The 26,039-nt window shown below is 46.4% G+C and overlaps 2 protein-coding genes across 3 annotated transcripts in view; one reads left to right on the top strand and one right to left on the bottom strand.

The window, feature by feature from the left end:
- The window catches only part of TTI1 (TELO2 interacting protein 1), a 30,460-nt gene extending 15,520 nt beyond the window's left edge, over nucleotides 1-14,940 (bottom strand). Inside the window, exons 1-4 of the mRNA XM_068987744.1 lie at nucleotides 12,639-14,940; nucleotides 6,930-7,139; nucleotides 3,905-4,053; nucleotides 413-553 (exon numbers count right to left, since the gene is read on the bottom strand). Coding sequence (XP_068843845.1) covers nucleotides 413-553; nucleotides 3,905-4,053; nucleotides 6,930-7,139; nucleotides 12,639-14,940 — 2,802 coding nt within the window. The remainder of the gene's footprint in view (nucleotides 1-412; nucleotides 554-3,904; nucleotides 4,054-6,929; nucleotides 7,140-12,638) is intronic.
- Nucleotides 14,941-24,302: 9,362 nt separating this feature from the next.
- Nucleotides 24,303-26,039, top strand: part of RPRD1B (regulation of nuclear pre-mRNA domain containing 1B) — a 58,247-nt gene continuing 56,510 nt past the window's right edge. For both annotated transcript variants that reach the window (XM_068987137.1, XM_068987138.1), the window contains exon 1: nucleotides 24,303-24,819. In XM_068987137.1, coding sequence (XP_068843238.1) covers nucleotides 24,669-24,819 — 151 coding nt within the window. In that variant the 5' untranslated portion in view covers nucleotides 24,303-24,668. The remainder of the gene's footprint in view (nucleotides 24,820-26,039) is intronic.

Below are 26,039 nucleotides of genomic sequence, written 5' to 3' on the forward strand. Positions count from 1 at the left end.
GGACCACCAGGGAAGTCCCTAGCTGTGTGATCTTGAGAAAGTTCCTTAATATCTCTGGGCTTGTTTCCTGCTCTGTCAAAGACGGGGATGTTAGTATCTTCCTTGCAAGGGTGTTGTAAGGAGATGAGCTCACACATGGAGAATTGCCAAGCGTGCTGCCTGGGGCACAGGAGGTGCTCAGTGGATACTGGTGGCCCTTTCATCTACTAGCTCACTCATTCTGATTCAAATTCAAAAGGACACTGACTTTCATTTTTTTTCTCTGTGCTTTTCTTATTTTTCTGTACTTTCTTCAAGGTATAGTAGGTCACATCAGATAAAAAGAGAACCAATCCCCTCAAAACACTGCTGAGCTTCCAGCTTACACCCCCCCATCCCTATGACTGATGGCAGTGGGGCACCAGTGCGGTACCTTGAAGGCTCTGAGCACCACCAGGGGGTCATCGTTGGTGAGTCGGTGTACAAGCGAGGGCCAGGCCCGATGAGCCAAGGGAAGCAGCTGGTTCTTGTGGGACTGCAGAACAACCACGCACAGATCCAGCACATCCAGGACCTGAAAGGGAAGAGGACGCGATTGCAGCAGACCGTAAAGGCTTGAAACCAAATACCTGCAATCAAGTCGCCACTTAAAAAGAATAAAGCTTAGACCCTCATAAGTCAAATAAACATTCATGAGTTCCTGACTACATGCCAAGCACTGGTGAGGTATACTGGGTGGGAGGCACACAGGGACAAAATACGTACGTTAGTAATACATATGTTTCCTTGCCTTCATGGGGGGCTTATGGTCAACTGGGGAAAGAGCCAAGGTCTTAGACCTTAGCTAAGACAAATAAAGGGATGAATGAATGCTAATTGTGACAAGTGCTACAAAGGACAAACTCAAGGGAGAAACGCAAAGACACTAAAGGGAGGGCTCTACACCATACAAACTGCCAGGAGGGCTGCTGGGCTGGCTTCTTCCTCTGTCAAAAGTGGGGAGGCCAGTATCTTCCTTGCAAAGTTGCTGTAAGGAGATGAGCAAGGCAGAAACAAGGTAGTAACCTCCACAAGGAGGCATAAAGGATGAGCAGGAGCTAGTCGCATAAAGAGCGGAAGGGTTGGGACTTCCCTGGCAGTCCAGTGGCTAAGGCTCGGCACTCCCAATGCAGGGTGCTTGGATTTGATGCCTGGTCAGGAAACTAGATCTCACATGATACAACAAAGATCTTGCATGTAGCAACTAAGACCTGGTACACCCAAATAAATGAATAAATAAAATTAAAAAGAAACTAGAGCAGGGCAGCCTGGAGTGTGACAGAGGAGGGGTAAGATGTGGCTGGACCATGAAGGCATCACGTTAAGACTTTTTTATCTGGTACTAAATGCAGTGGGGAGCCAGGGGAATGTTCAGGAATGTGATATAATACAATTCATGTTTTAAAAAGGTCACTCTAGATGCCGAGTGGAGAGAGGACTTGAAGTGGGAGCGAGAAGTGAGGAGGCCCTGGAGGAAGCCGAGACGTATGTCCACTTGGGTGGAGTCACACAGCCACATGCTGGAGACAGAGGCAGGGATGTGAAGCGTTTGAGATCTGTTTTGGAGATGAAATGGCTTAAATTGCTGAAGGACTTGCTCTTTGGGGAGGTGAAGAGAAGTATTAAAAAGAGCTGCTTGGATTTAGGCTTAGCAACTGAACAGATGCAGGTGCAGCTTTATGAGACAGGAACAGGGGAAGGGGAGGAAACTGGGAGTGGGGAGGGAGATCGGGTTCTGTTGCCTCTAAGCAGAGAGGTCAAGTAGGCAGCTGGGACACTGGTCGACCTCAGAAGAGAGGTCTGGGGTAGCCTAGATGTCAACTGGTTTTTTTACCTTTCCTGAAAATATGTCTCCTGATCTCTCACGTCTCAAAGTTCACTGAAGACAGACGGCCTGCTCAGGGTCACAGGCAGCAGTCACCATGATGAGCAGGCTTTTCCCCAGCACAGAGTGGGTGAGGGTGCATATATGAGTTAGGAAGACAGAGTGAGGTCCGCAGGAAACGCAGACTGGATGCCTAGTGTGTGCTGGTCATAGGAAGATTGGAACAGAAACAGAGAACAAAACAGGCCCTGCCCTTGAGGGCTGAATAGTTAGGGGAAGAAGAGAAGCCTCAGGAGAGCAGGGTAGTACTTGGGGAAATGGCTTTGGATTTCTGTTCCGTCAATAACCGGGCAAGTTAGATCATACCCCATTGACTCAAAGATGCACGCTTTCCCCCTTCTGCCTGGAGCATTCCTCCTCTCCGTTTTGCCCCTGCAGGGCTGGTTCCTTCTCAGCCTTCAAGCTTAAACATCACCCGACAACCTGGTCTAAATCAGAACGTGAGCTCCCTCTTATTCAATAGACTGTGGGAGTGAACAGGGGTGAATTTTCTATCACAGAACCTCTTACTACCCTCACAGCATTTCCTCCACGTACATGTGTGTTTCTGTGCATCACCTCTTTCCCCTCGAGAGTCAGAACTTTCCATGAAGACAGGGATCATGTCTGCTTCATTTCCTCCTACACACCCTCTGTCTGATCTGTAGCAGTCCTCAGTAAGTACTGAGCGAGCAAGTGGATGAGTATAAATGCCACATCTGATGCTACTGTTCATTTATAGCCAACAACTCAGTGAGGTAGGTCATCATCATGCCTACTTTATAGATGAAGCAGAAGATGCTCAAAAAGGTACACTGATCTACTCCAGGTGACGTGGCTAGTGAGGGGCAGAGCCAGGATTTGAACTCGGGTATGCCGATCTGACTCCAGTGATGACGTTCTCCATAGCTACAGTGTTTACATGGCAACTGGGCTTCCCCTGTGGCTCAGCTGGTAGAGAATCGGCCTGCAATGTGGGAGACCTGGGTTCAATTCCTGGGCTGGGAAGATCCCCTGGAGAAGGGAAAGGCTACCCAGTCCAGTGTTCTGGCCTGGAGAATTCCATGGACTGTGTAGCCCATGGGGTCACAAAGAGTCTGACATGACTGAGCAACTTTCACTTTCATACATGGCTGCTACAAAGTGTCCAGAAGAGGGAAGACACTTTGTTAATGTATCAACCAGACACCACTAACAAAAGGCACCTGAAAAATGACTCCTGAATGGAACAGAAAATACTAAGTATCTCTGGGAAGACTAAACAAGTCCCACAAAACCCAGATGCTAAAGTTTGAAGCAATCTGTGGGCCAGGGTTTCCCAGCCCACTGCCCCTGGTCAGGGCAAAGTGCCCTCATCGCTACCAGTAATTCATGGAGGCGGTTGTTTCTCACTCCTGCTTGGGGGTAGGCAGGAGCGGGTCAGGCTGTGCTTTCCTTTGGGTGTCAGATCTGCCCCCAGGTGATCTGAAAGCTGTGTCCCCCATGCTCACCCTGCCCCCATGCCCCTGGCCTGTTATCAGAATCACTACTGTATAGTTTAAGACCTTGGTGATGGGGAGGCTGCTTCAGAAACTGCCAGCAAGTGAGGATGTAAGATTAATAAAAGTGTTGATGCTTGGCCTAGGATGAGAATGGAAGCGGAAACAGAGATAAGGGCTACAGTCAGGCTTGGAAGAATAACCACTTTAAAGTATTAAAACCTGTGTCCCATATTAAGTCGGCACAGAAAATGATATCCTTCCCAAAGCTTATGACTCTCCCACCCCGCCCCTTGGAGATGCAATGACTCTGAAACTTTGTGCTTTTTAATTCCAACAAGGGGAGTCAGCTCCCTTTTGGCATCTGGGTCGATACAGAAAGACTAAGATGGCATCCCACAGATAAATTCCTCCTGGGGCCTTCTCTTGGCCACCGCACATGCACCAGAGATAAGGGTGGCTCCTGCTCACCCTGCAGTCACTGCCCGCAGACCAAACCTCATCCCACTGCTCTGTGAACGCAGGGGTAGTGCTGCACACTGACCTTCAAGCGGGTTTTCAGGCTTTTATCTGACATCAAGTGGATGCAGCGCTCCATCACGTCCGTGGCTATCTGGATCTGCACCGGCAGTGGCGGCTCCACATGGGGACCGGTGACATTCCCCTCCACTTCGGGAGGGCCTGACTGCTCCTCTGAAAAAAAAAGGATAACTGGGGGCAGTGTTTTCTGGGAGATGCTGCACCTCAACTTAACCTCCCAATCTCAGATCTGGAGTAAGACTTTAGAGGGAAAATGTCAAGGAACTGATCCCAAGAAAACCATGTAAAAAAGGTGGGTCAAGCTCTGAGTCAAGATATTCACCAAAGTATTACCTCTAACAGCTAGTGAAACCCTCCATGTCCACTGTATAGGGATGGTTATATAAACCACGGTATGATCCATAGAATGAATGGCATGTTATGAAGGCCTGAAAATTTGTGTTTAACAAGGGCTTTAAGGATGAGGGAAAATGCTTATGAAATACATTGTGTTAAAAAGAGAAAAGCAGGATACAAAATTGCATACACAGTGTGAGTACTATTATATAAAGTTTTATATAAAGACAGGAAGAAGTACAAAATATTAACAGAGATGGGGTCACAAGATAATGATTTTTATTTTTTCCCTATACCATTAGCCTTTTCTAAGTTGCCATTCATAAATATTTAAAATAAAAACATAAGAGGGCAAGGTTCTAATTGGGAGCCCTGAGGCTGGGCAGTTCCCTGGTGGGCCTCTGGCCCTTTATTCTCTTTCCTCCCCTTTTGACTAAGGGAGTACGTGCTGTCTTCTGTACCAGCCTGGAAGCTCTTTTGAGGGCCAAGATCAAGCCGTGTACATCCTGGTATGAGGGATAACACCAGGGCAGCTTGATACAATATACAATGATGGGGTTTGGTCAGAGGACTAGTCTTGCCTCCACATCCTACTAGCAGCTCCTCTCACCCCATGTTACCTCACCTGAAAAAAATGGGGATAAAGCATGTATATCTCATTGGCTTGTTGAGAGAATTAAACGAGATGAATGTCATCAGTTATTTATTTTCACTGCCTGGAGTGCTACATTGCATGAGATAAGTGTAAGTTTGTAAATTAAAACAAAAAACACTTGAGTAGTGTGAAACCCAGGCCAAAATTCCTTCCCTGAAATTCTTCCTCCCTCTGCTTATAGCCTCTAGCCTCCCCCACCATCTTCAATATCAGCTGTGCTCATTTCCATGGAGCTGAGCATTGCTCCCCTAACTTTCTTCCATTTCAGTTTCGTCTGCTGGAAAAACAGAATCTTAAGAGTCTACATCTGTCTCTAACAATGCTGAAAAGATAAAGGAAAATGTGTTTATAGGATGCTTGGATTTCCTGGTGAAAGGGGCCTTAGATACCCAAGGTATGCTTATGGCTAAGACAAAAAACCCATGTCAAGCCACTATCAATCTAAACATTCCTTATAATGCCAAGTGTGTGTTGTGTACTTGATGAATGATAATGATAAGAACGACAAGGCTGTGCTCTGCTTCTAGAGGAGGACTGGTTGTTTGAAATTCACCTACTGTGGAATGCTATTTGAGAGCTGTGGATTCTTGCTACTGGAATAAAAATTTGATTCATTCACTCCACTCCTGGCAAACATCAACTAGAACCAGAAGTTCCTAATCGTGAAAGAATGGATTCAGGGATGATGCTAGAATTTCAAACAGGAATGGCCAATCTGGATTACCAGGGATCAAGATGCCTCTCCTTCATAGTTTCTAGGCTTGGTTAAGGGGTGCAGTTTACAAGGATTGGGTTGGCTCCAAAAACAAAAAGGAGAAGAAAAAGCTGGATGGATTTCTGATTAGAAAATTCTGTTTCTAGAGAGAAAAACAACTCAGTTCTGCATAAACTTGTTTCTTGGTTGTGATGCTTCCCTGCTATTTAGAAGGAATTTGTTGTAGTTAGCTGCATTGAACTACTATTTCCTGTTATCCTGAAAAAGTATTGGCTTCAGTTCACCAGAGCCTCAGAGTAGAGACTGCCAAAAAAAAAAAAAAGAGAGAGAAATCTGCTCAACTCCAACCTAACAAACTAATTTGGGACTCAGTTCGATTTAGGATAGTTCTGAGACCACCAAGCTCATTATGACTTGGCATTTTATGTTTGCAGAGGAGATTCTAATAATTTATTAATCCTTCCGTGACCTGAAGCTCCAGATTGAGCTTGTGAATAAAACAACAGGCCAGAGCTTCAACTAGCCTAAACTCCCTTCTTCTTTATCATATCAGTTGGTAAGAAAAACACTGGAATCTCCTCCTACCAATAAATAAAATAAATGGACAAAGCGTATGAAAAGATAATGGGCATAAGAAAAAAAAAAAAACTGTTAGGAAAGATGCGTGCAGAAAGATGTTCGACCTTTCTAGTGATCAAAGACATGCAAAGTGAAATAACCAGAACCAATCTGATTCACCGAGAAGTAAAACTGGTGATAGCCGTTGTTGGCAAGTCTGTGGTGAAACCAGTATTAATCCTGTACTGCTAAAGGGAAGGCGTAAATTGACACAACCTTTCTGGAAGGCAATTTGGCAGGCGTAAAATAATGTTCATATCCTTGACCTAGAAATCCCACTTCTGGGATTTATAAAGAAATATGCAAAAGGAAGGAAAAGGTCACATGCACAGAATCATACACTGAAGCACTGTTTATCAGAGTGAAAGCAACCTAAACTTCCCATGGGGGAATGGATGCTTAGTAGCAGCTATTAAACATTAATTATGAAAACTCCATAGCAACGTAAAGAGTTCTTTCTTATATAACTGAATGCAAAAAGGGTATCTATACATTTCAACTGTGGCTGCAATCAAATAAAAACAGGCGTGCAACAGAATAGGATGGAAAAAAGGCAACACACAAAGTGAGAACGCCTATGTTAGCACGGTGGGCTATGAATGATGCTTATTTCCAAACTTTCTATAACGATGTTTCATTGTTTTTACAATAATCTGCTTCAAACATTAAAAAAAAACAGTTGAAGCCAAAATAAATGATAGTTACCATCTTCATTATCAAGATCTGAGACATTCCCAGCTGCCACATCCTTTTCCTTGAGGTAGTTCAGCACGAACTGTTCAATGTCTTCGGCTGTTGTGGGGTTCTCAAGGCCTTTCTCAAGACTTGCTGATCTCTGGCTCAAAGGACTTCCGTCTTCCCCTACACTTTGCTCCTGGAGTTGCCCGAGATGACCCGTGTCTGGGAACCACTGAACTGTAAAGAAAGTGTTATAACGATCACCTTGGTCATTGACAATAGGCATTAGTCCCTTCTAACTAGAATAAGCTCTTTGCTGTGGCCTGTGTGGCCACCACAGGATCCAGTCTCTACTTCTCTCCAACCTTCTCTTCTAACCACTCTTGGCTGCCTGTTCAATGACTGTCTTCTGGTTCCTCCCATCTGTCAGGCGGCCTCCCACCTGTGAACTTCTGCACGTGCTATTCTCATTGTCTGGAATACTTTCACCACCTACGTCACATCTGGTTAATTCCAACTCACTTTTCATGTCTTAATTCAAATTTACCTCACCCAGTAAAGCCACTTATAAGTCTCTTATATGCTATATTAGACATGTTCTTCATGTCAACTCATCACCATTTGCAGTTACTGTATTTACTTTCTATGTATTGTTTAGTGTCTGAATATCCCATTAGACATTGTGCTCCAGTGATCACCCCTGCAAAGTCAATCTGCCCAGCATGGAGTGGATGCTCAAAACACATGCTGAAGGAATAAATATGCCAGACTGAAGGACAGCTACAAGAGACAAAATTCTGAGTGCAGACTACATCGCTCATCAGCAGAAGAGAGGTTCAGCAGAGCCTCGAGAACTAACAAGTCTCACACAGGTGTTTGATACAAAATGCTTCAGAAGGCTGGCATTTTCTCTCCAAAGCTTTTCCTTCTTCAGTGATCCTCCAATACTTTTGATGTGTCACCACGTAATAAGCTTCAAATGGTACCGAATCAGTGGTTTTCAAACTGTGCCTTGAGGAGCCCTAGGGCTCTGCAGAAATGTCTCAGGGTCACAAGAGGAAGGGCACCCAGAGAGAGCAGGTTAAAGGGTGGGAACAGGGTTTCTCCGCCTTCTGCGGTCAGCACTGCTCTAGTTTTAACTCTTTTTATATATTGGGGTCCCCCAGGGCTTCATTTCAAAAATGGCACTTAATACTTAAAGAACAAAACAATAAGAAAGCCCTGTAGCCTGAATTTTTGTCCTCCTTTTACAGACAGCAGGGGAAAGTCTCTGATGACCTTCGGCACCTGCTAATCTCCTTTCTGCTTCCCTGGTGGCTCAGTGGTAAAGAATCCACCTGCCAAAGCAGGAAACGTGGGTTTGATCCCTGGGTCAGGAAGGTTCCCTGGAGAAGGAAATGGCAACCTACTCCAGTATTCTTGCCGGGGACATCCCATGGACAGAGGAGCCTAGCAGGTTGCAGTCCTTGAGGTCACAAAGAGTCAGACACAACTTAGCAACTAAGACAACAACAGCAACAATCTCCTTTCTATCGAGGAGTATCTGCAAAGTCACAGCAGTAGCAGATGGGCTATGCCCGGGCCAGGCAACTGGGAATGGCAGAGAGCGAATGCTGGACATGAGAACCCCTGGTTCAGTATTTGAAGGATCCTACACGAAGGGATTGATTACGCCAGTGCCTCACTGCCCAGACCTAAACCTGTCCTTACTGTACTCTGAGGGACTGCATTCCCAGTGGGTTAAGGCCAGTACCCAGCATTTACACTGCTGAAAGCAGACACGCTGTGAAGATTATTTTCTAGATTTAAGGCTACTGCCAGACATTACAAAGTCTTTGCTCACAAATGGCTTTTAAACATATGAAAAGAAGCTCAACCTCACTCTTAATGCAAATTAAACCATAATAAGGTACAATTTTTCTCCGACTGGATTAGCAAAGATCAAAAAGCTAAGGTAATATACAGGGTGGGTGGGGGGTGACAAAATTGCTGCTCTCTTATACTGCTGATAGGAGTTTAAATTGGAGTAACCTCTTTACAGAGCAATTTGAAACTGTATCTCTCTATCAAAGACTTAAATGTAACACTCTCTAAGCCAGCAATTGTCTTAGGAATTTACCCTATAGATACACTTAGACATGTCCAAAATGACCTACAAAGATACTCACTGCAGCATTCTGCCAGGGGCGGGGGTGGGGTGGGGTGGGGGAGGGCGGGGGGGGCGGGGGTAGGCAGTGGCACGAAAAGATCAGAACAAACAAAATGTCCACCAAGAAAGGACTGCTTAAATCATGGTGCAGCCACGCAACAGAGCACTATGCGGCCACCAAAATACGGCAGCTCCGTGTGTGGATGGCACGTTCTTCGGGGGCCAAGGTGTGTGGCATGGATGCTTTCTCATTTTTCAGAGACTCAATTTTTTGTTGTTGTTGCTGTTACAAATAATCAGCCAACCAGTAGCTGGTGCTAAGCAGTAATTTAACTGACAGTTCTTGCCTTCACTATGGAACCTTATGGCTTTTTAGTCAATGAGTGTGAAACACTGTGCTTATAGTAACTCGGTTTCCTAAAAGGCATACCAGGTTCTTTAAAAACCTTTCGCAAGTTCCCTGAGACCACACTTTCACTCCCATCTTAAGAGAACGTGACCATCAGTTAGAAGAAGAAAAGCCAGCAGGCAGTGCTACTTTGCTTCATGTGGGGCTGATCCGTTCCCCACAGTACTGCTTACCATTCAAAATGCAAGTGTTATCTAGGTTATTTTGAAACTTCTGGAATAGCTATCCCCACTTTGGCAGCTTTTCCTAGGATGTTCTCAAGTCAAGCTTTTGCCATCTTCATTTTCCTTTCTACAATTTAAGGAAAGGGTGCTATATAGGATCCCTCCTTTAGAAACGATCAAAGACACTGGCAATCTAAGGCAATTCCATTTTCAAGGCCCAAAATGAGATATCTCCTGAGAGAATATATATATATATATATATATATATATATATAAATAATTCCATAGACAGAGGAGCCTGGCAGGTTACAGTCCATGAGGTTGCAAAGATTCAGACATGACTGAGTGACTAACACACTTTGGCTTTTCTCGATGGCCAAAGTGGATAAACAATCCATCAGCAACGCAGGAAATACTGGAAGAGGGTTCGATCCCTGGGTCCAAAAGATCCCCTAGAGGAGGAAACGGTGACCCATTCCAATATTCTTGCCTGAATAATCCCGTGCACAGAGGAGCATGGCGGGCTACAGTCCAAAGGGTCATGAAGAGTTCACAATTGAGCAGGCACAACTATCATAGGTGTGTGTGTGCTGCACAGCATGTGAGATCTTAGTTCTTCAACCAGGATCAAACCTGAGACCCCTGCATTGGATGCATGGAGTCTTAACTGCTGGACTGTCAGGGAAGTCCCAAGGATATTTTTAATAGGCCTTTTCTTAACATATTTTTTAAAACTCAAATTAAGACATAGTAGAGTTCTCCAAAGCACTAAGGGCAGGAGTCTAGGCCCTGGAATATTTGGGCCATGGAAGCCATTCATAATCTAAGATCTATAAGCAGTCAGCAAGTGTTAGCTGCACTTCCACGAGGGCAAGGCCCTGGAACATTTGGGCCCTGGAAGCCATTCACAATCTAAGATCTATAAGCAGTCAGCAAGTGTTAGCTGCACTTCCACGAGGGCAAGGCCCTGGAACATTTGGGCCCTGGAAGCCATTCACAATCTAAGATCTACAAGCAGTCAGCAAGTGTTAGCTGCACTTCCACGAGGGCAAGGCCCTGGAACATTTGGGCCCTGGAAGCCATTCACATCTAAGATCTACAAGCAGTCAGCAAGTATTAGCTGCACTTCCATGAGGGCAAGGCCCTGGAACATTTGGCCCTGGAAGCCATTCACATCTAAGATCTACAAGCAGTCAGCAAGTGTTAGCTGCACTTCCACGAGGGCAGGGACCAGGTTCTCCTTGGTCATTGCTGCTATCCCAGTGACTAGCCCAGGACACAGGCTTCTTCGTGGTTGCAAAATACAACCCCGACTCTTTCCTTTGGTCTACAAGGCCTGTGGGATTCACATTTACCCACCCTTTCAATTTCATCTAGTGTCACTCTCTCCACAGTGACCTCTCTCCCATTCTCCAAAGACCCCAAGCTCTTTCTTCCCTCCAGGCCTTTGTCCCTGCTATTTGCTTGGCCTGCATATTCTTAAAAACCCTAAAAAGGACATGACAGCTCCATGATGAGCCCTTCTCAAACTTCGGGTCATAGCTATAATGTCCCTTCTTCTGAGAAGCCCCTCCTGACCACTCTGCTACTGTTCCTGTTACCCTCTCACAGGAGCAGGAAATCTCCTTGAGTTTATCCGTCCTGTTCACTGCTGTATCCTGATTATTTAGCACAGTGTCTGACATCTAACAGGCACCCTTTATTTAATGAATGAATCACAGAACATTGACATTGTATGTTCATGAATGAACGCTGGAAGCGGGATCAGCTACAGGGCAGAAGACTATCCCTGTTCAGTCATCTTCCTTGAGAAACTTTTCTTATGTGGTCTTGGCTTTGTCAGCTGACAGAATGAGGTCAGCGACCTTTCCACCCTAACTCTTGCCTGGAAGATCCCATGGGTAGAGGAGCTGGAGGCTGCTGTCCATGGGGTCGCTAAGAGTTGGACACGACTGAGCGACTTCACTTTCACTCTTCACGTTCATGCATTGGAGAGGGACATGGCAACCCACTCCAGTGTTCTTGCCTGGAGAATCCCAGGGACGGAGGAGCCTGGTGGGCTACCGTCTATGGGGTCACACAGAGTTGGACACGACTGAAGTGACTTAGCAGCAGCAGCAGCAGCAGCAGCAGCAGCAGCGGTACTGAAATAAATACTGGATATATGTTCTTTGCATAAAAGGAGCTCATGTATATATAGCTCATTTTTTAGTTTTTTATTTTTTTCATGCAAAGATGGACTATCCAGTGGAGGGATTCTCTTTCTTAGAGTCCAAAACTTTGCCATTTTAATGGTGGCTAATACCTCCAATAGACACCCAACAAGGTCAAAGGGAAGGAGAGAAATTCAAACCAACTCATACAATTAAAAGGTTAAAGTTTCTAGGCCTGCTCTGATGTGGCAGTCGCTAGCTACATGTGGCTATTTAAATAAAAATAATTCAGTCCCTCAGTTGCACTTGCTGCATGTAGTTAGTGTACTGGACAGAACACATATAGAACATTTCCACCATCACAGAAAGTTCTGTTGGACAGTACTGTTCTGGATTATCTGTGGACTGAATAATTCATGCTAGTTCTGTTCTCCATTAGCAAAGATACTGCTAACTCTAAATACTGTCAGAAGCAGTCTGGTATATTGAAGAGATCATAAATCCTGACTTTCCTCCTTATTAATTGTGTGACCTCGGCTAAGCAGGAGCTCATTGAGCTTTAGTTCTCCTCTGTAAAATAAAAATAACGTTTACACTTACAGTGTGCAGGGTTTATGTCCCTGGGATAGAGCAGGGGCGTTGAGCCTCTTGGGATGAAAGAGACTGTTACAAGCATAAGAACATAAGCAATGGAACCCTAGCATAACATGTGGGACCAGATAAACAACTATACAAATAATGAAACAATGTCCTCCATGGCATAACCACAAATAAACAAACCGACCAAAAAAAAACAAGATGCAGTAAACGAGGATACTAGTCCTTCCCTCCCATCAGCATTAAAAAGGGCTCTCGATTTACCTAACGCTGCCATCAGGGCGTGCAGGACACTGACAAAAGTTGCAGCTTTCTTATCATAAAATTGGTCCAGGGTGGTCAAGACATCTTGAACCACGTCTGCCACCAAAGGAAGCAGGCTTGCATCCGAGTTCTGTAGCATGACTTCCAGGACCTTCGGGGTGTGGGGGTGTAGAGAGAGATGACGCAGGTTTAAAGAGATCCCGTTCACCAAATAGTCGGAATTCTCATTGATCAGGTGCTGCAGGGAGTCGTAGCCACAAGCCTGGCAGATGTCCGTCATGGTGCTGATGGCCGCCTGACTGATGAGCAGGGTTTGGTCCCCAGCCTTCTCCAGTACTGGATAGAGGGCTGACATCAAGAGCAAACGGAAGTCCTTCCCTAGTGCGTGTGCAAAGTGGCCGATCCCTTCCAACTGGATGCATATCTGCCAGATGTTGCTGTTCATGGAGCAGACCGTGGGACTCGGCTTTGAGAATGCAGGGGAAGAGGTAGGCGGGCAGGTGTGTGCACCAGAAGCGAGGGCCTGAAGGCCTGTCCACCCCACCGTCAGCTCCTCTCCCGTGTCTTCAGCTTCCACACAAGTGACCAAATACCAGTTTTCTTGGCTTGTGTATACTTCAAGTATGGAGGTCACAATCTCCCTCAGCTCCTCTGGGTCGGCTGGAGTGTGTTTTTCATGGAGATTCTCCACCCCCAGCCCAGCAGCTCCCGCGACCAGCTCATTCAGGATCATGGCGGCCTGCTTCCGGTACACCACGGACTCGTGGTACAATTCCATAAAGTGATCCACAAGCAAGTAGAGGTTCCCATAGAAACCAAGCAGCTGACACACCTGCCTCAAGAGCAGAAAAACCCTCTCGTCGGTGAAGAAGCGGAAATATCTCCTCTGCATCTGAGCCCAGGGCCTCGCGGTTGGAGTCTCTGGAGAAGCGCTCAGATGTTCGGAGTTCCAGCGCCGCTCTTCAACAATTTTGATGTCAGCCACGTCTAACTCCAGGACTTGGATAAGTGCTTTGGAAAGGCGCTGGAGGTGGGCCACAGAGTTGAGGACGAAGTCCACTTTGGGGCCCAAGAGTTTCAGGTACCCGAGTAACAGGGAGAGAGTGGAGAATCGGCCCTGGTCATCTTGGGAGCTCATCAGGCGGGGAAGGGACGTGGCCAGGGAGTGCAGATTTTCTGACAGGATGTCAGCGAAGGCTCTGCTGCCCACCACCACCTTCTCATCTGCAAAACGCCTCAGGGCTTTATCGCACTGGGCTTGGACGTCAGGACTCTCATCGTTTACCAGACTCACCAGGGCCTTCAGAAGGGGACCAGCTGACTCAATCAGTGACCGACTACACTTTAACAGAAGGGCCTCGACAAAGTCTATCAGTTCCAGCCTGACCTTCCAGTGTGGGTGGACTGAAATGCACTCTGTTATCTTTTTAATAAGGATGGTCAACTTGTCACCAGTACTTTTTACCCAGCTAGCCTCCCTGTGAACCATCAGCTCTGCTACTCTGCGCTCCACGGCAGGCTTCACCCGGACCTCTGAGACCTTTCCGAGCTGGTCATCGGCCATAATGAAACTCACTGTCTTGTAAAAGACCTTGAGGGAAGACACGACGATGCTGTGCCCCTGTTTGAAGTCTCCTGTGATGACTCTGGTGAGGGTAGTGGAGAGTCCAGGTAAAAAGGAAGCAAACAAATCCCCCAGCTGCTTCTGCTGGAGGGCATCCAAGGAGCGGGGATGGTCCTGACAGTCACACTGAAAGAGCAGAACCTGCAGACATGTTAAGGCAGCCATTTTAATTTCCTTGGATTTCTCCTGTTCTGCGAGGCCCAACAGCAAAGATATGGCAAATCCTAAGCGAGGCAGAATGGAGGGCTCATAAAAAGTCAGAAGGATGTCCCCATAAGCTGAGTGCATCAATGTGCCGAGGCCCCGGATCACAGCCAGTTTCAGCTCCTCGGACACAGCCGCGGGTTTCCGAGAGCTGGGCGAATACAGGCAGGCAGAGAGCTCCGAGAAGAGCTCCTGGAGGAGGTCTTGTTCTTTGACGCATGTTGAAGAGAGGACGAAGGTGATGCACTCCACCACGCTCTGGATCAAGCGCTCTCTTTTGGGGCCTGGGGTCTTCAGGGTAAATCGCAAAGGGAAGAGGATGTACTGCTGAAGTTCCTGAAGGGCAGAGTCACTCACGGCTTGTAACTGGGCCTGCAGACGCTCCACGTTCTCCACCGTCTGTGTCTTGGTGAGCTGAATGCAGACCGGACGCAAGACACCGAAGGCCTCCTCCGGGGTATCAAACACCGCCATTGTGCAACAGCCTTCCTCTCATTTAGGAAACATCCTGCAAGCTGGAGGGAAGGAGACTTTTCAGTACAGAAGGCCACACTCAGAGCAAATACAAAGTGAACTTGCACTCATCACGCAACAGACATTCAGCAGGGGCCATGTGCCAGTCACTGCACGAGGTGCTGGGGGAGCAACAGAAAGGAAAAGAGCCAGGTCCTGGTCTTCAGGAGCTCCCAGTCCAGTGAGGGAAGCAGATATATAGTGACAACACGGTCTATGAAGAATTAGGAGAGACCGGTGCTTACTGTCCTACATGAGCCTGGAAGACCTACATGTCTTACACTCAGACAGACAGCCTGGGTTTCACAGGAGGAAAACGCTGAGGCAAGACTCAAGGGAGGAGTGAACAGAAACCTCAGTGAATTTCAACATATGCAGAGGCCCATGAAACACTACCCAAAATAAGATACAGAATTATTTCCAGCACACTGAATGGCTCCCTCATTCCCTTTTGCAATCAATTCCCACTTCCCCTACCCACTGGTTACTTACCCAGAGGTAACCATTACTCTTGACTTCTACCAGCATGGACTAGTTACGCCTGTTCTTATCATAGACAGGTTCTAAGCAGAGGGTGATTGGATCAGCTTTACTCACTGAAAAAGACTCCCTGGCAGCTAGTAATACAGGAGAAGACTCAGAACTGGGTGGGACTGAAAGCGACACAAAATGAAAGGGAGTGGCCGGAGAGATGGGAAAACCAGGAGCGCACTTGATCACAGAGACCACGGGAGAAGAGAGGCTGGGGCAGGATGGAGAGGTGGACGGCAGGCAGGCAGGGAAAGGAGACAGGTTTATAGGTAATCAAAGGAGCTCAGCAACTTTACGCAAGAGAAGCTCTTTTTCTCTACGAGGGGAAATGCAAAGTCATGGGCTGACAGTGAACAAGAAGGAGGGGAAACAGAGGGCTTGAGGAGAGAAATAAAAGTCTCCAATATTCCCTCTGGGGAAAGCAAAGCATGCTGGGAAGACATAAAAGTCTGGTCCCAGGGTACTGAGGACTGAGCTGAAGCTGGAGACCATAAATACATGTGGCTGTAAAAGGCAGGCACTGGATGGAGGCTTAGAGATCACCTAGCCTGGTGGTGTGTCTCTCTCTCTCTATTTGCTGGGGGCTTCTGAACAGATGATGACAAGAAAGTGTCTGCTGGCACTTCCCTGGCGGTCTAGTGGCGGTCCATGCTCCTAATGCAGGGGACCCAGGATTGATCCCCGGTCAGGGAATTAGATTCCACATGCTGCAAATAAAAATCCTGCATGCCATAACTAAGACCCAAGGCAGCCAAACAAATAATTTTTTATATTTTTTTAATAAAGGTGTCTGTTGCTTCTCCCTGTCCCAATACAGCTGGCAGGCAAGTGGTGCCTGGTAGGTGTGGGCAAAACCTGCTCAGCCCAGAGAGAGACAGCTGGTCCTGGATTTCTCCCCTGGAGTCAGGAGGGGGCTCTGGGGCAACGATTAGGTTCTCATATCCCGTATAGAGTTTGGTCCCCAGAGTTCTACGAGAGGAAGGGCACCGCTGGTCTGTGAGGTTCCTAGTCTCTGTGACCTCCAAGAAGCCAGGGAAGGGAAGAAGCTCAAATCTTCTCTTATTCAGGCTAGCAAAATGCCAGGTATGGATGCCAGAAAGCTAAGTCAAAGACTACCGATTCTCCATCAGCACCAGCTCACACACCAATGATTTGGAGGTACTAGTAACTGTAACAACAGAATGAAAGAAGTAACCACTTAATGGGACACAGACGTCAGGAGTAGGAAAGGCAGACAGAGCAGCCCTGAGGTGGTGAACCTTAGAGTAACAGAACAACTAAAGGAGATACAAGGTTTCCCGGTGGCTCAGCAGTAAGCAATCCGCTTGCAAATGTAGAAAACACAGGTTCAATCCCCCGGTTGGGAAGACCCACTGAAGAAGAAAAATGGCAACCCACTCCAGTATTGTTGGTTGGGAAATCCCATGGACAGAGGAGCCTGGTGGGCTACAGTCCATGGGGTCACAAAGAGTCAGACAGGACTTAGCGTGACCCAAACAACAAAAGGAGATAGATAAAAATCTGAAAAACAGTAAGAAGGAAATTCAACTACAAGACAAAAAGATATCTCTTAGAATTTTAAAAACATGTCTTTCCATACCAAAAACACTCAACTGATTAAAAAAAACTTTTTAAAGACAGTTAATCGCTGCGATCCTATTAGTGGTTGGCAAGATCAAGTAGAGCTATCTTAAAACTGAGCATAAAAACAGAGACAAAGAACGTGAGGCTTGGAGGACAGATCTGGGAGAACCCACATATAAATAGCTGGGAATTCTAGAAGGAGAAAAAAGAACAGATGGAAGAGCTAAGACAAATAAACAACTGAAACACTTCCCTGAGCTGCAAAAGGATTTACCTGGAGATTGAAAAGACTGGAGGATACACGTCTAGTCACATTCTGGTAAAATTCCTGTACACTAAAAAATAAAAGCAGGGGGAGATCACATATGCTTTCAGGAAGAAACAACCTATAACTTAGAAAAAGACCAGCTTTGGACTTCTCATTTGCAATAGAAGACAGCGGAATAGCATCTACTGACTGCGAATAAAGGATTGTGGCCCCCAAACCCTACTTACAGTAAAGAGATGCAGCCGTCAGGGTCAAAGAGCCACAGACAAGGATTCAGAGAGAGTAGCTCTGCAAGTCCTTCCACAGGACTCCATTCAAATAAGGGACTCAAAACAGACTTGAAATGGGAAGATGAATGAAGAAGGAAACAGTGCTTAGTAACTTTTTTATCTTTTAGCATGGAAAACTTCCTTCAAATAGAACAGTTTAAATGGAAGCTCAGCATGTAAAACTGATAAAAGCAGTGTCTGGTTAAAGCTGGGTGGAAGGCCTGGGGTTCTGCATCTCTCTTATTCATCTCAGGAGTTTCAGGAAGATAACCTGGGGGTCCCAGGATCTACGTTCTCAGATTACATGTCGAAAACTGTAACAGAGCTAGTGAAGTGAGACCACGGCCTGCCCCAAACTGAACTCATCTGCTCTTTCTGCTGCATTCCCTTCGTGATTTATGGTCCTCGCCTGGGCTAGACACCTTAGACTCTCTGCCTTCTTTCACCTCCCTTTAAAAAAAGAAAAAATTTATTTTTGGCTGTGCTGGGTCTTCGCTGCTGCCCAAGCTTTTCTACGGTTGCGGCGAGCAGGGGCTACTCCCCATTGTGGTGGCTGGGCTTCTCACTGCAGGGGCTTCTCCTGTTGTGCAGCACAGGCTTCGGTGGTGGCGGCTCCCAGGTCTGAGAATTCGCAGGCTTCAGGAGTTGCGGTGGGTGAGCTCAGTAGTTGCGGCTCCCAGGCTCTAGAGCACAGGCTCAGTAGTTGCGGCTCCCAGGCTCTAGAGCACAGGCTCAGTAGTTGCGGCTCCCAGGCTCTAGAGCACAGGCTCAGTAGTTGCGGCTCCCAGGCTCTAGAGCACAGGCTCAGTAGTTGTGGCGCGCAGGCTTAGCTGCTCTGGGGCATGTGGGACTCTTCTGGACCAGGGACTGAACCTGTGTCTCCTGCTTTGGCAGGTGGATTCTTTACCACAGACCCACTGAGGAAGCCCCTCACCTCTCTTAATTCCACTCTTCCCTTAAGCTTCATCAGTTCTACTCATTCAAACCTATTGATGCTTATAATCATCTATTTAATATTGGACTGATCATAATGGTTTTTCTTTGGCAACCCTTGCCTTGTGTGTATGTCCTTCTTGAAACCACATTTCACACTGACATGTAAGTAATTTTTTAAAACGAAAACCTGGATCATTCTTTTCCATGGTTAAAATTTGTCACCTGTTCTTTGTAGCCTGCCTAAAGTACAAATGCCTTTGTACCCATGGCGTACAGGGCTCTGCACCATCAGGCCCATGCTCATCAACTTCATTTCTCGCTGCTTCACCCCTTGAAATGGAAACTGCACCATGCGAAATGATACAACTTGCAATTCCCTAAACAGGTGGTGCTGTCATATTCGCCTTTCTCCTAGCACTGTATACACTGCTATTACAGGATTCAGCATGCTGAATTATTTTGTTTGTGCCTGTTTTACCTACTTTAGAATAGGCAACCATACACCTAGAAGCTGCAAGAGCATCTGGCATATGACAAAGCACTCAAAAACATCTGTACAGATTCTCCTTTCAAATAGCTCCAGCAGAGGGTAGCATGCCAGGACACCCAGTGACAACTAGAGAAACCCAGAGGAATTTCAAAAACCGTTTCTTAAAGCATCAAATAGTTGTAGAAGCAACAAAGACCAGATGGACTAAGACTCCAGTGAAGGATGAAAGTCACAGTGAGTCAACAATCAACAGCTGGTTTGTTTGCTTTCTTTTGGTCTATTTGCTGATTTTGGACATGGCTCAAGCTTATGATGAGGCCCAGGCCAAGCGCTGTCACTGATGAAAAAGCAACGATGATGCTTTTAATGTGGTCATATAGGATTGGGGTCCTATAAGCAAAACCATAGTCTTCAGGAATCTCAAAATACCTGACTTCTGAGAGGAGGCTGCTGCTGGGGGAAAAATGGCTGACAAATGGCTAACAAAATGAAAGAGATTAACCCACAGATTCAAGAAGTTCAGCAAACTCCAAGCTGATAATACGAAGAGAAACACAGAGACACATCATACAGCCAAAAAGCCAGAAATAAAGAGAAAAATCTTAATATGGCAGTAGAAGTGATAGATAACTTCTCTAAAGAAATGATGAAATCCACAAAACAATAGAATGACATCTCTAAAGTGATGAAAGAAAGTAACTGCTAACCTTGAATTTTACACTCTACAAAATAGCTTTCAAAATTGAAGGTAAAATGCAAGACAATAATGCACAAAAGGTGCATGGATGGTGTAAAAGGAGATAAGGATATTAAGAGACTAGTACCAGTAAGTGGTTAAAAAAAAAACCAAAAAACTGTATTAGCTAACATGTCAAGAATACATGTTGAAATCTGTAGGGTAAATTCCAAAAGAACTGTAAAAGAATATGTTCCTAACAAGTTCAGAGAGCAGTAAAAATGGGATAATAAATTCATTGCCGTTCAGTTGCTCAGTTGCATCCAACTCTTTGCGACCCCATGGACTGCAGCATGCCAGGCTTCCCTGTCCACCATCTCCTGGAGTTTGCTCAAACTCATGTCCATTGAGTCGATGATGCCATCCAACCATCTCATCCTCTGTCGTCCCCTTCTCCTCCTGCCCTCAATCTTTCCTAGCATCACAGTCTTTTCCAATGAGTCAGCTCTTTGCATCAGCTGGCTAAAGTACTGGAGCTTCAGCATCTGTCCTTCTGATGAATATTCAGGGTTGATTTCCTTTAGGATTGACTGGTTTGATCTCCTTGATGTCCAAGGGACTCTCAAGAGTCTTCTCTAGCACCACAATTTGAAAGCATCAATTTTAGGGGCTCAGCCTTCTTTATGGTCCAACTCTCACAACCATACATGACCACTGGAAAGACCATAGCCTTGATCTATGGAGCCTTGTTCCATGTCTGGTTCTACAGGGAGGGAACACAGCCTCATCCATTAGCAGAAATTTGGATTAAAGATTTCCTGAGCAAGGTCCTGCCCACCAGAGCAAGACCTAGCTTCCCCTACAGCTAGTCCCTCCCATCAGAAGCTTGCACAAGCCTCTTATCCTTACCCATCAGAGGGTAGAATGAAAATCACAATCACAGAAAACTAACCGAAATGATCACAGGGATCAAAGCCTTGTATAACTCAATGAAACTATGAACCATGCCATGCAGGGCCATCCAAGACAGATGGGTCATGGTGGAGAGTTCTGACAAAATGTGGTCCACTGAAGAAGGGAATGGCAAACCACTTCAGCATTCTTGCCTTGAGAACCCCATGAATAGCTTGAAAAGGGATAATAAATATTTTTTATTAATCCAAAGGAAGGTGAAAAATGAGAAAAAATGGAAGCAAAACCAGTAAGTCAAACAGAACACAAGATGGTAGACAGAAGCCCAAAAGAAACACTGATTACATTAATTCTGAATTTCTCTACAGTGGCTCTATTGACATTTTTGAGCTGGATAATTTATTGGTAGAGAACTGGTCTGTGCATTGTCAGATGTTGAGCAGCATCTCTGGCCCCATCCCCAACATGCCAGGAACGCTCCCCTAAGAGTACCAACCAAAAATGTCTCCAGATGGTGCCAAATGTCCTGTGGAGGGAAAAAATCACTCTGGGTGAGAACCACTGGTAGAGTCAACATAATCCCAACCAAAACACAGTAGCACTTTTGTAGAAAGTTACAAGATTATTCTAAAATTGATATGGGAATACAAACCACCTATAATAGATAAGATAATCTTGAAGAAGAGGAATTAAATTGGTAAGTTACACTACCTGATTTCAAGATTTACTGTAAAGATATGATAATTAAAGGCAGTGTGCTATTGGCAAAAAGAAAGACAAATAAATTAATGGAACAGAATAGAGTACAGAAATAACCCCCACACAAAGAGACTTAACCCCTTCAACAGAGACTCCACATGTAGAAGGTGACACTGAAATAAACTGGCAAAGAATAGGTCTTGATTACATCTCATACTAGATTTACATGTGAAATGTCAAATAATAAATCTCTCTAAAGAAAAAGGAAATCTTTGTAATGTTGGAGTAGCCAAAGATTTCTTAAACAGGACACAGAAAAGAGCTAACCACAGAAAAAAATGGATAAATTGGATGACGTTAAAATTAAGAACTTTTGTTCACCAAAAGATACCATTAAGAGGGTGAAAACAACCCATAAAGTGAGGAAAGATATCTGATATGTCTGCTAACACATCCATATTTATAATAAAGATTTTCTATAAATCATTAAGGAAAAGACAACCCAGCAGAAACATGGAAAAGGACTTGCACAAGCATACCACAATAGAGGATATCTAGATGGCCAATAAACAGATGAAAAGATATTAACAGATATTAACATCATTAGTATGGAAAATGCAATATAAAACCACAACAAAACACCACTACACAACAACTAGAAGGGCTAAACTGAAAAAAGGGGGAGAAAAAAGCAAATACTAGGTGTTGGCAAGGATATGAAGCAACTAGAACTCTCATTCAGTGCTGGTAAAGGTTAAAGCATCTGCCTCCAATGCCAGAGACCCAGGTTTGATCCCTGGGTCGGGAAGATCCCCTGGAGAAGGAAATGGTAACCCACTCCAGTATTCTTGCCTGGAGAATCCCATGGACGGAGAAGGCTGGTAGGCTACAGTCCATGGGGTCGCAAAGAGTTGGACACGACGGAGCGACTTCACCTTAAGAATATAACTGGTACTACTACTTTGGAAAATACTTAGGCAGTATCTATTATTCTTAAGATAAACAAACATACACACTATGATCTAGTAAGCGCATTCTTTGATAAATATACCCAACAGAAATGCATACAATAGATGTGTTCTGGAATACACTATCCACAATTGATTGCCTCCACATTAAAAACTACTGCACATCTATAGTAGAATGCATAAATAGCAGTATATTCTCCCAATGGGATACTGTACAGATGAAGATTTACCACAATTGAGAGTCTTCAAAGAATGGCTTATGGGTTCAGAAATACATAAACCAGCTTTCTGTAAGGAAGAGAGTATAACAAATGGCTACTTTGGCATGACTATAAAAGGTACTCATATATAACACCTTTATGGGATGGCCATGAAATCACACCTGTGTGACAATATGTCAATTACAGAAGAAACTGTTTAGAGATTTAGAAGCTTAGGTGTCCTAGATTCTATTCCTATAAAATGCAACCCTGATTATTTAAAGTGGTACTGCAAAGTCTGATGTTTATATAACTTATAGCAAGAGGCATTCTGGCCCAGAAAGCGATACTGGGATGAGGCACTCAGAACAACCTGATTCTCTGGGTGAGCAGAGAAGACAAGCCAGAGTTCAACTGTGGCAGAGACTGACTGAATAAACCAGTTCTTGACTCTCATCTTTTCCAAGTTCAGTGGAGCCCTTCTGGGTTGTGGAAAGCAGTCCCTGGGGAGGTGTTGGAACAGAACTGCAATCAGTGTTTGAGTGAACCCATTTCCCTGGCAACCTCTCCCCTCCTCCCTGTCTCTTTCTGCTTTGTCACAGGCATGGGCGATATAAGACCTCTGTGCCATGGTGTACAGGTGTGGAAGACAAATGAGACACTCTGTATAGGATAAGGTGCTACACTTTTGTTGTTGTTGTTTAGTCGCTAAGTCGTGTCCCATTCTTTTGTGACCCCATGGACTGTAGCCCACCAGGCTCCTCTGTCCATAGGATTTCCCAGGCAAGAATACAGGAGTGGGTTGCCATTTGCTTCTCCAGGGCATCTTCCAGACCAAAGGATCCAACCCGAGTCTCTTGCCTTGGCAGGCAGATTCTTTACCACTGAGTTACCAGGGAACCACCCCTCCCCCAGAGTACAGAGTATTTCTGTTTCTGAAAACACAGTGTCAAATAGTGTTTCTTAAAGGTTAACGAACCCACTGACTTTCTTATCAACCCACAAAGTTAACATATGGTACTTAAATTTGAGCAACAGTCAAATGGACCCCCCTAGAGGGCAGCCTTTAATTCCCCGAAGAGCAGGAAGATCCCCTGGAGTAGGAAACGGCAAACCCACTCCATCCAGTATTCTTGCTTGGAAAATCCCATGGATAGAGGAGCCAGGCACGGCAGTCCATGGGGTTGCAAAGAGTCAAATACTAGTGAGCACGCACGCAGGCACGCACAACAACCAAGAGCACAAAGGTGTGTTTTACAGCGGTGCCGTCACAAACTGAACATTGGAATTGGCCACTAAGGGTGGTTCTGAAGGTGGAGTGGGAACCCACCACGTGGGGAGGGGGGCGTCACCTCTGGAGAAAGATGAGCAAAAGCCAAGATGTGGAGGCAGAAAAAGTGCACGTGCGTGGCTCGGCGGAACCAAAAAAAAAAAGCTTTTTGTGGTGGGAGGTCAGAAAGCAGGAGGAAGAGTGTGGCTGCGGCCTGCCAGGTGAGCGAGAAAGGCCCCGTTCCATTCCCAGGCTATGATCTCTCAACCTCATCGTCTCTCTGGGGTTCCCCTCTAAGGGCTCGTGGTTGCTGGGCTCCCTCCTGCTCGCGCCACTCTTCCCTTACCTCGTCATCCAGCCTTTCCCTCACTCTCCCGCCTCCTCCGCCGCGCCGGAAGTGACGCCTAATTCGCGCACCGCCCAGCGCCAGAAAGGTTCTGTGGGAGCGGGAGAAAGGGTTCCGATGAGACTCACTGCGCCGGCGTGCAGGCGCGAGCGGTCAAAGCGCCTTCCGGAGGCCGTCGAGTTGCGCTCTTTTCCCGGTCTGCCGCTCTCGGAGTACTCAAGAGCGAGATTCAAAGAGGCCTTCAACACTAGAGTGTTTTCTACACTCTGACTCCCCCCACGTCGGTGCCCCACCACTTCTGCGCTTGCCCTTTGACCCTGCGCCCGCGGCGGGGTGAGAGGTCGGTGGCCATCTTGTGGTGGCTGTGCGGGTGGCTGTTACTGCGGAGACCCATCCCCTCCCCCGCCGGGCCCCCCGGCCGTCTGTCAGTCCGTAAAGAGTCCCGCAGCGGGTGGAGTGAGGCCCCGGCCTCGTGCCGTCACTCTTGCCGCCGCACTGGGCGGCCTAGGCCGCTCCCTGCCGGGCCTCGCCGCCGCCACCATGTCCTCCTTCTCCGAGTCGGCGCTGGAGAAGAAGCTCTCGGAGCTGAGCAACTCTCAGCAGAGCGTGCAGACCCTCTCCCTGTGGCTCATCCACCACCGCAAGCACGCGGGACCCATCGTCTCGGTGTGGCATCGCGAGCTCCGCAAAGGTAAACATCCTCTCCGTCCCCCTCCGGTCCCCCCCCCCCACCCCGGCTAGCCCTCGTCCGCACCCTGTAGCTTCTTTGCTGAGCCTTGGCTTTCCAGGCCCGGACCTGTGATCGATTGCGCTTGCTGAGGTTGGAGACAGGGTTATCCTCATTTCTCGGAGAAGGAAACCGAGGCCTCGGAAGGTTTAAGGTGCTTAAGTCCCACCGACCCGGGCTCAGGATTCTCAAGTTCATCCAGTCGTTTTTCCCCTCTGGCTTCTTCTGACACTTGTGACTATTATTCTCTCGGCCCCGTTGAGCGCCAGGTGGAGGGTACAGAGCCTGTTGTGTGCCAGGCACTGACTAGGGATTTGAAGCAAGATTGCCCAGATCGAGCCCTGGCTCAGCCACTTTTACTAGCTGAGTGATATCTGGCAATTTTCTTCTAAGCCTCTGTTTTCTCATCTGTCAAACGAAAATGAAGACAGTTGGCCCTTACAGAGGCTTTATTCTGTGCCAGTTAGTGTGCTAGGACCTTTCATACATCCTTGCACTCAATGCTCAGCACTGTCCTGGGGAATGGATATAGTCACTGCCATTACAGAGAAGTTAAGAGGCCACTCCACCTAGACCTAGCCTCTCAGGCTCCTCTTCTCATGCAGCTCTTCTTGGTTCTAGATCCTGCTCAGGATCTGGCCGCCATTGATTGAGCTCAGCCTGTCATGTGCCAGGTACTGGGTTGGGTGCTTGAAAGCCAACTGCCTGGAATCTAAGCCCGACTTTGTCATTTACTGAGCTCCGGCGGCTTAACTTCTCTGTATCTCAGTTTCCTGATCTGTGAAATGAAGATGATGATAAGTGATACTTACAGTGCGTTTGTTCTGTGCCAAGTGCAGTACTGATCTCTTTACACACATGTCATTTTTAAAAAATTCTCAGAGTTCTATGAAGTAGGAACTTGGCAGGTGAGAAAAAAGGAGGCTCAAATGTTGTGTGGTGAAGAGTAATCAGCCTAATCCGCATGAACGCCTAGCATGGTGTCCGGCACAGTGTAGGCACTGGATGGATACGGTGAGGGGGATACTGGTGACTCCATGTGTGACATGGTGTTTGCCACAGTTGCTTTCAGGGGAGGAAAGATGGGCACCTACATAGCTGTCGCAGGCACCGGTGAGTTTCAGAGCAGAAAGCCAAGGAAATGAAGTGTAGCGCTGTTTTGGACAGCCTGTGTGTGGTAGACC

The sequence above is a fragment of the Capricornis sumatraensis genome, chromosome 15 (genome assembly GCF_032405125.1).
Source record: "Capricornis sumatraensis isolate serow.1 chromosome 15, serow.2, whole genome shotgun sequence".
NCBI lineage: Eukaryota > Metazoa > Chordata > Mammalia > Artiodactyla > Bovidae > Capricornis > Capricornis sumatraensis.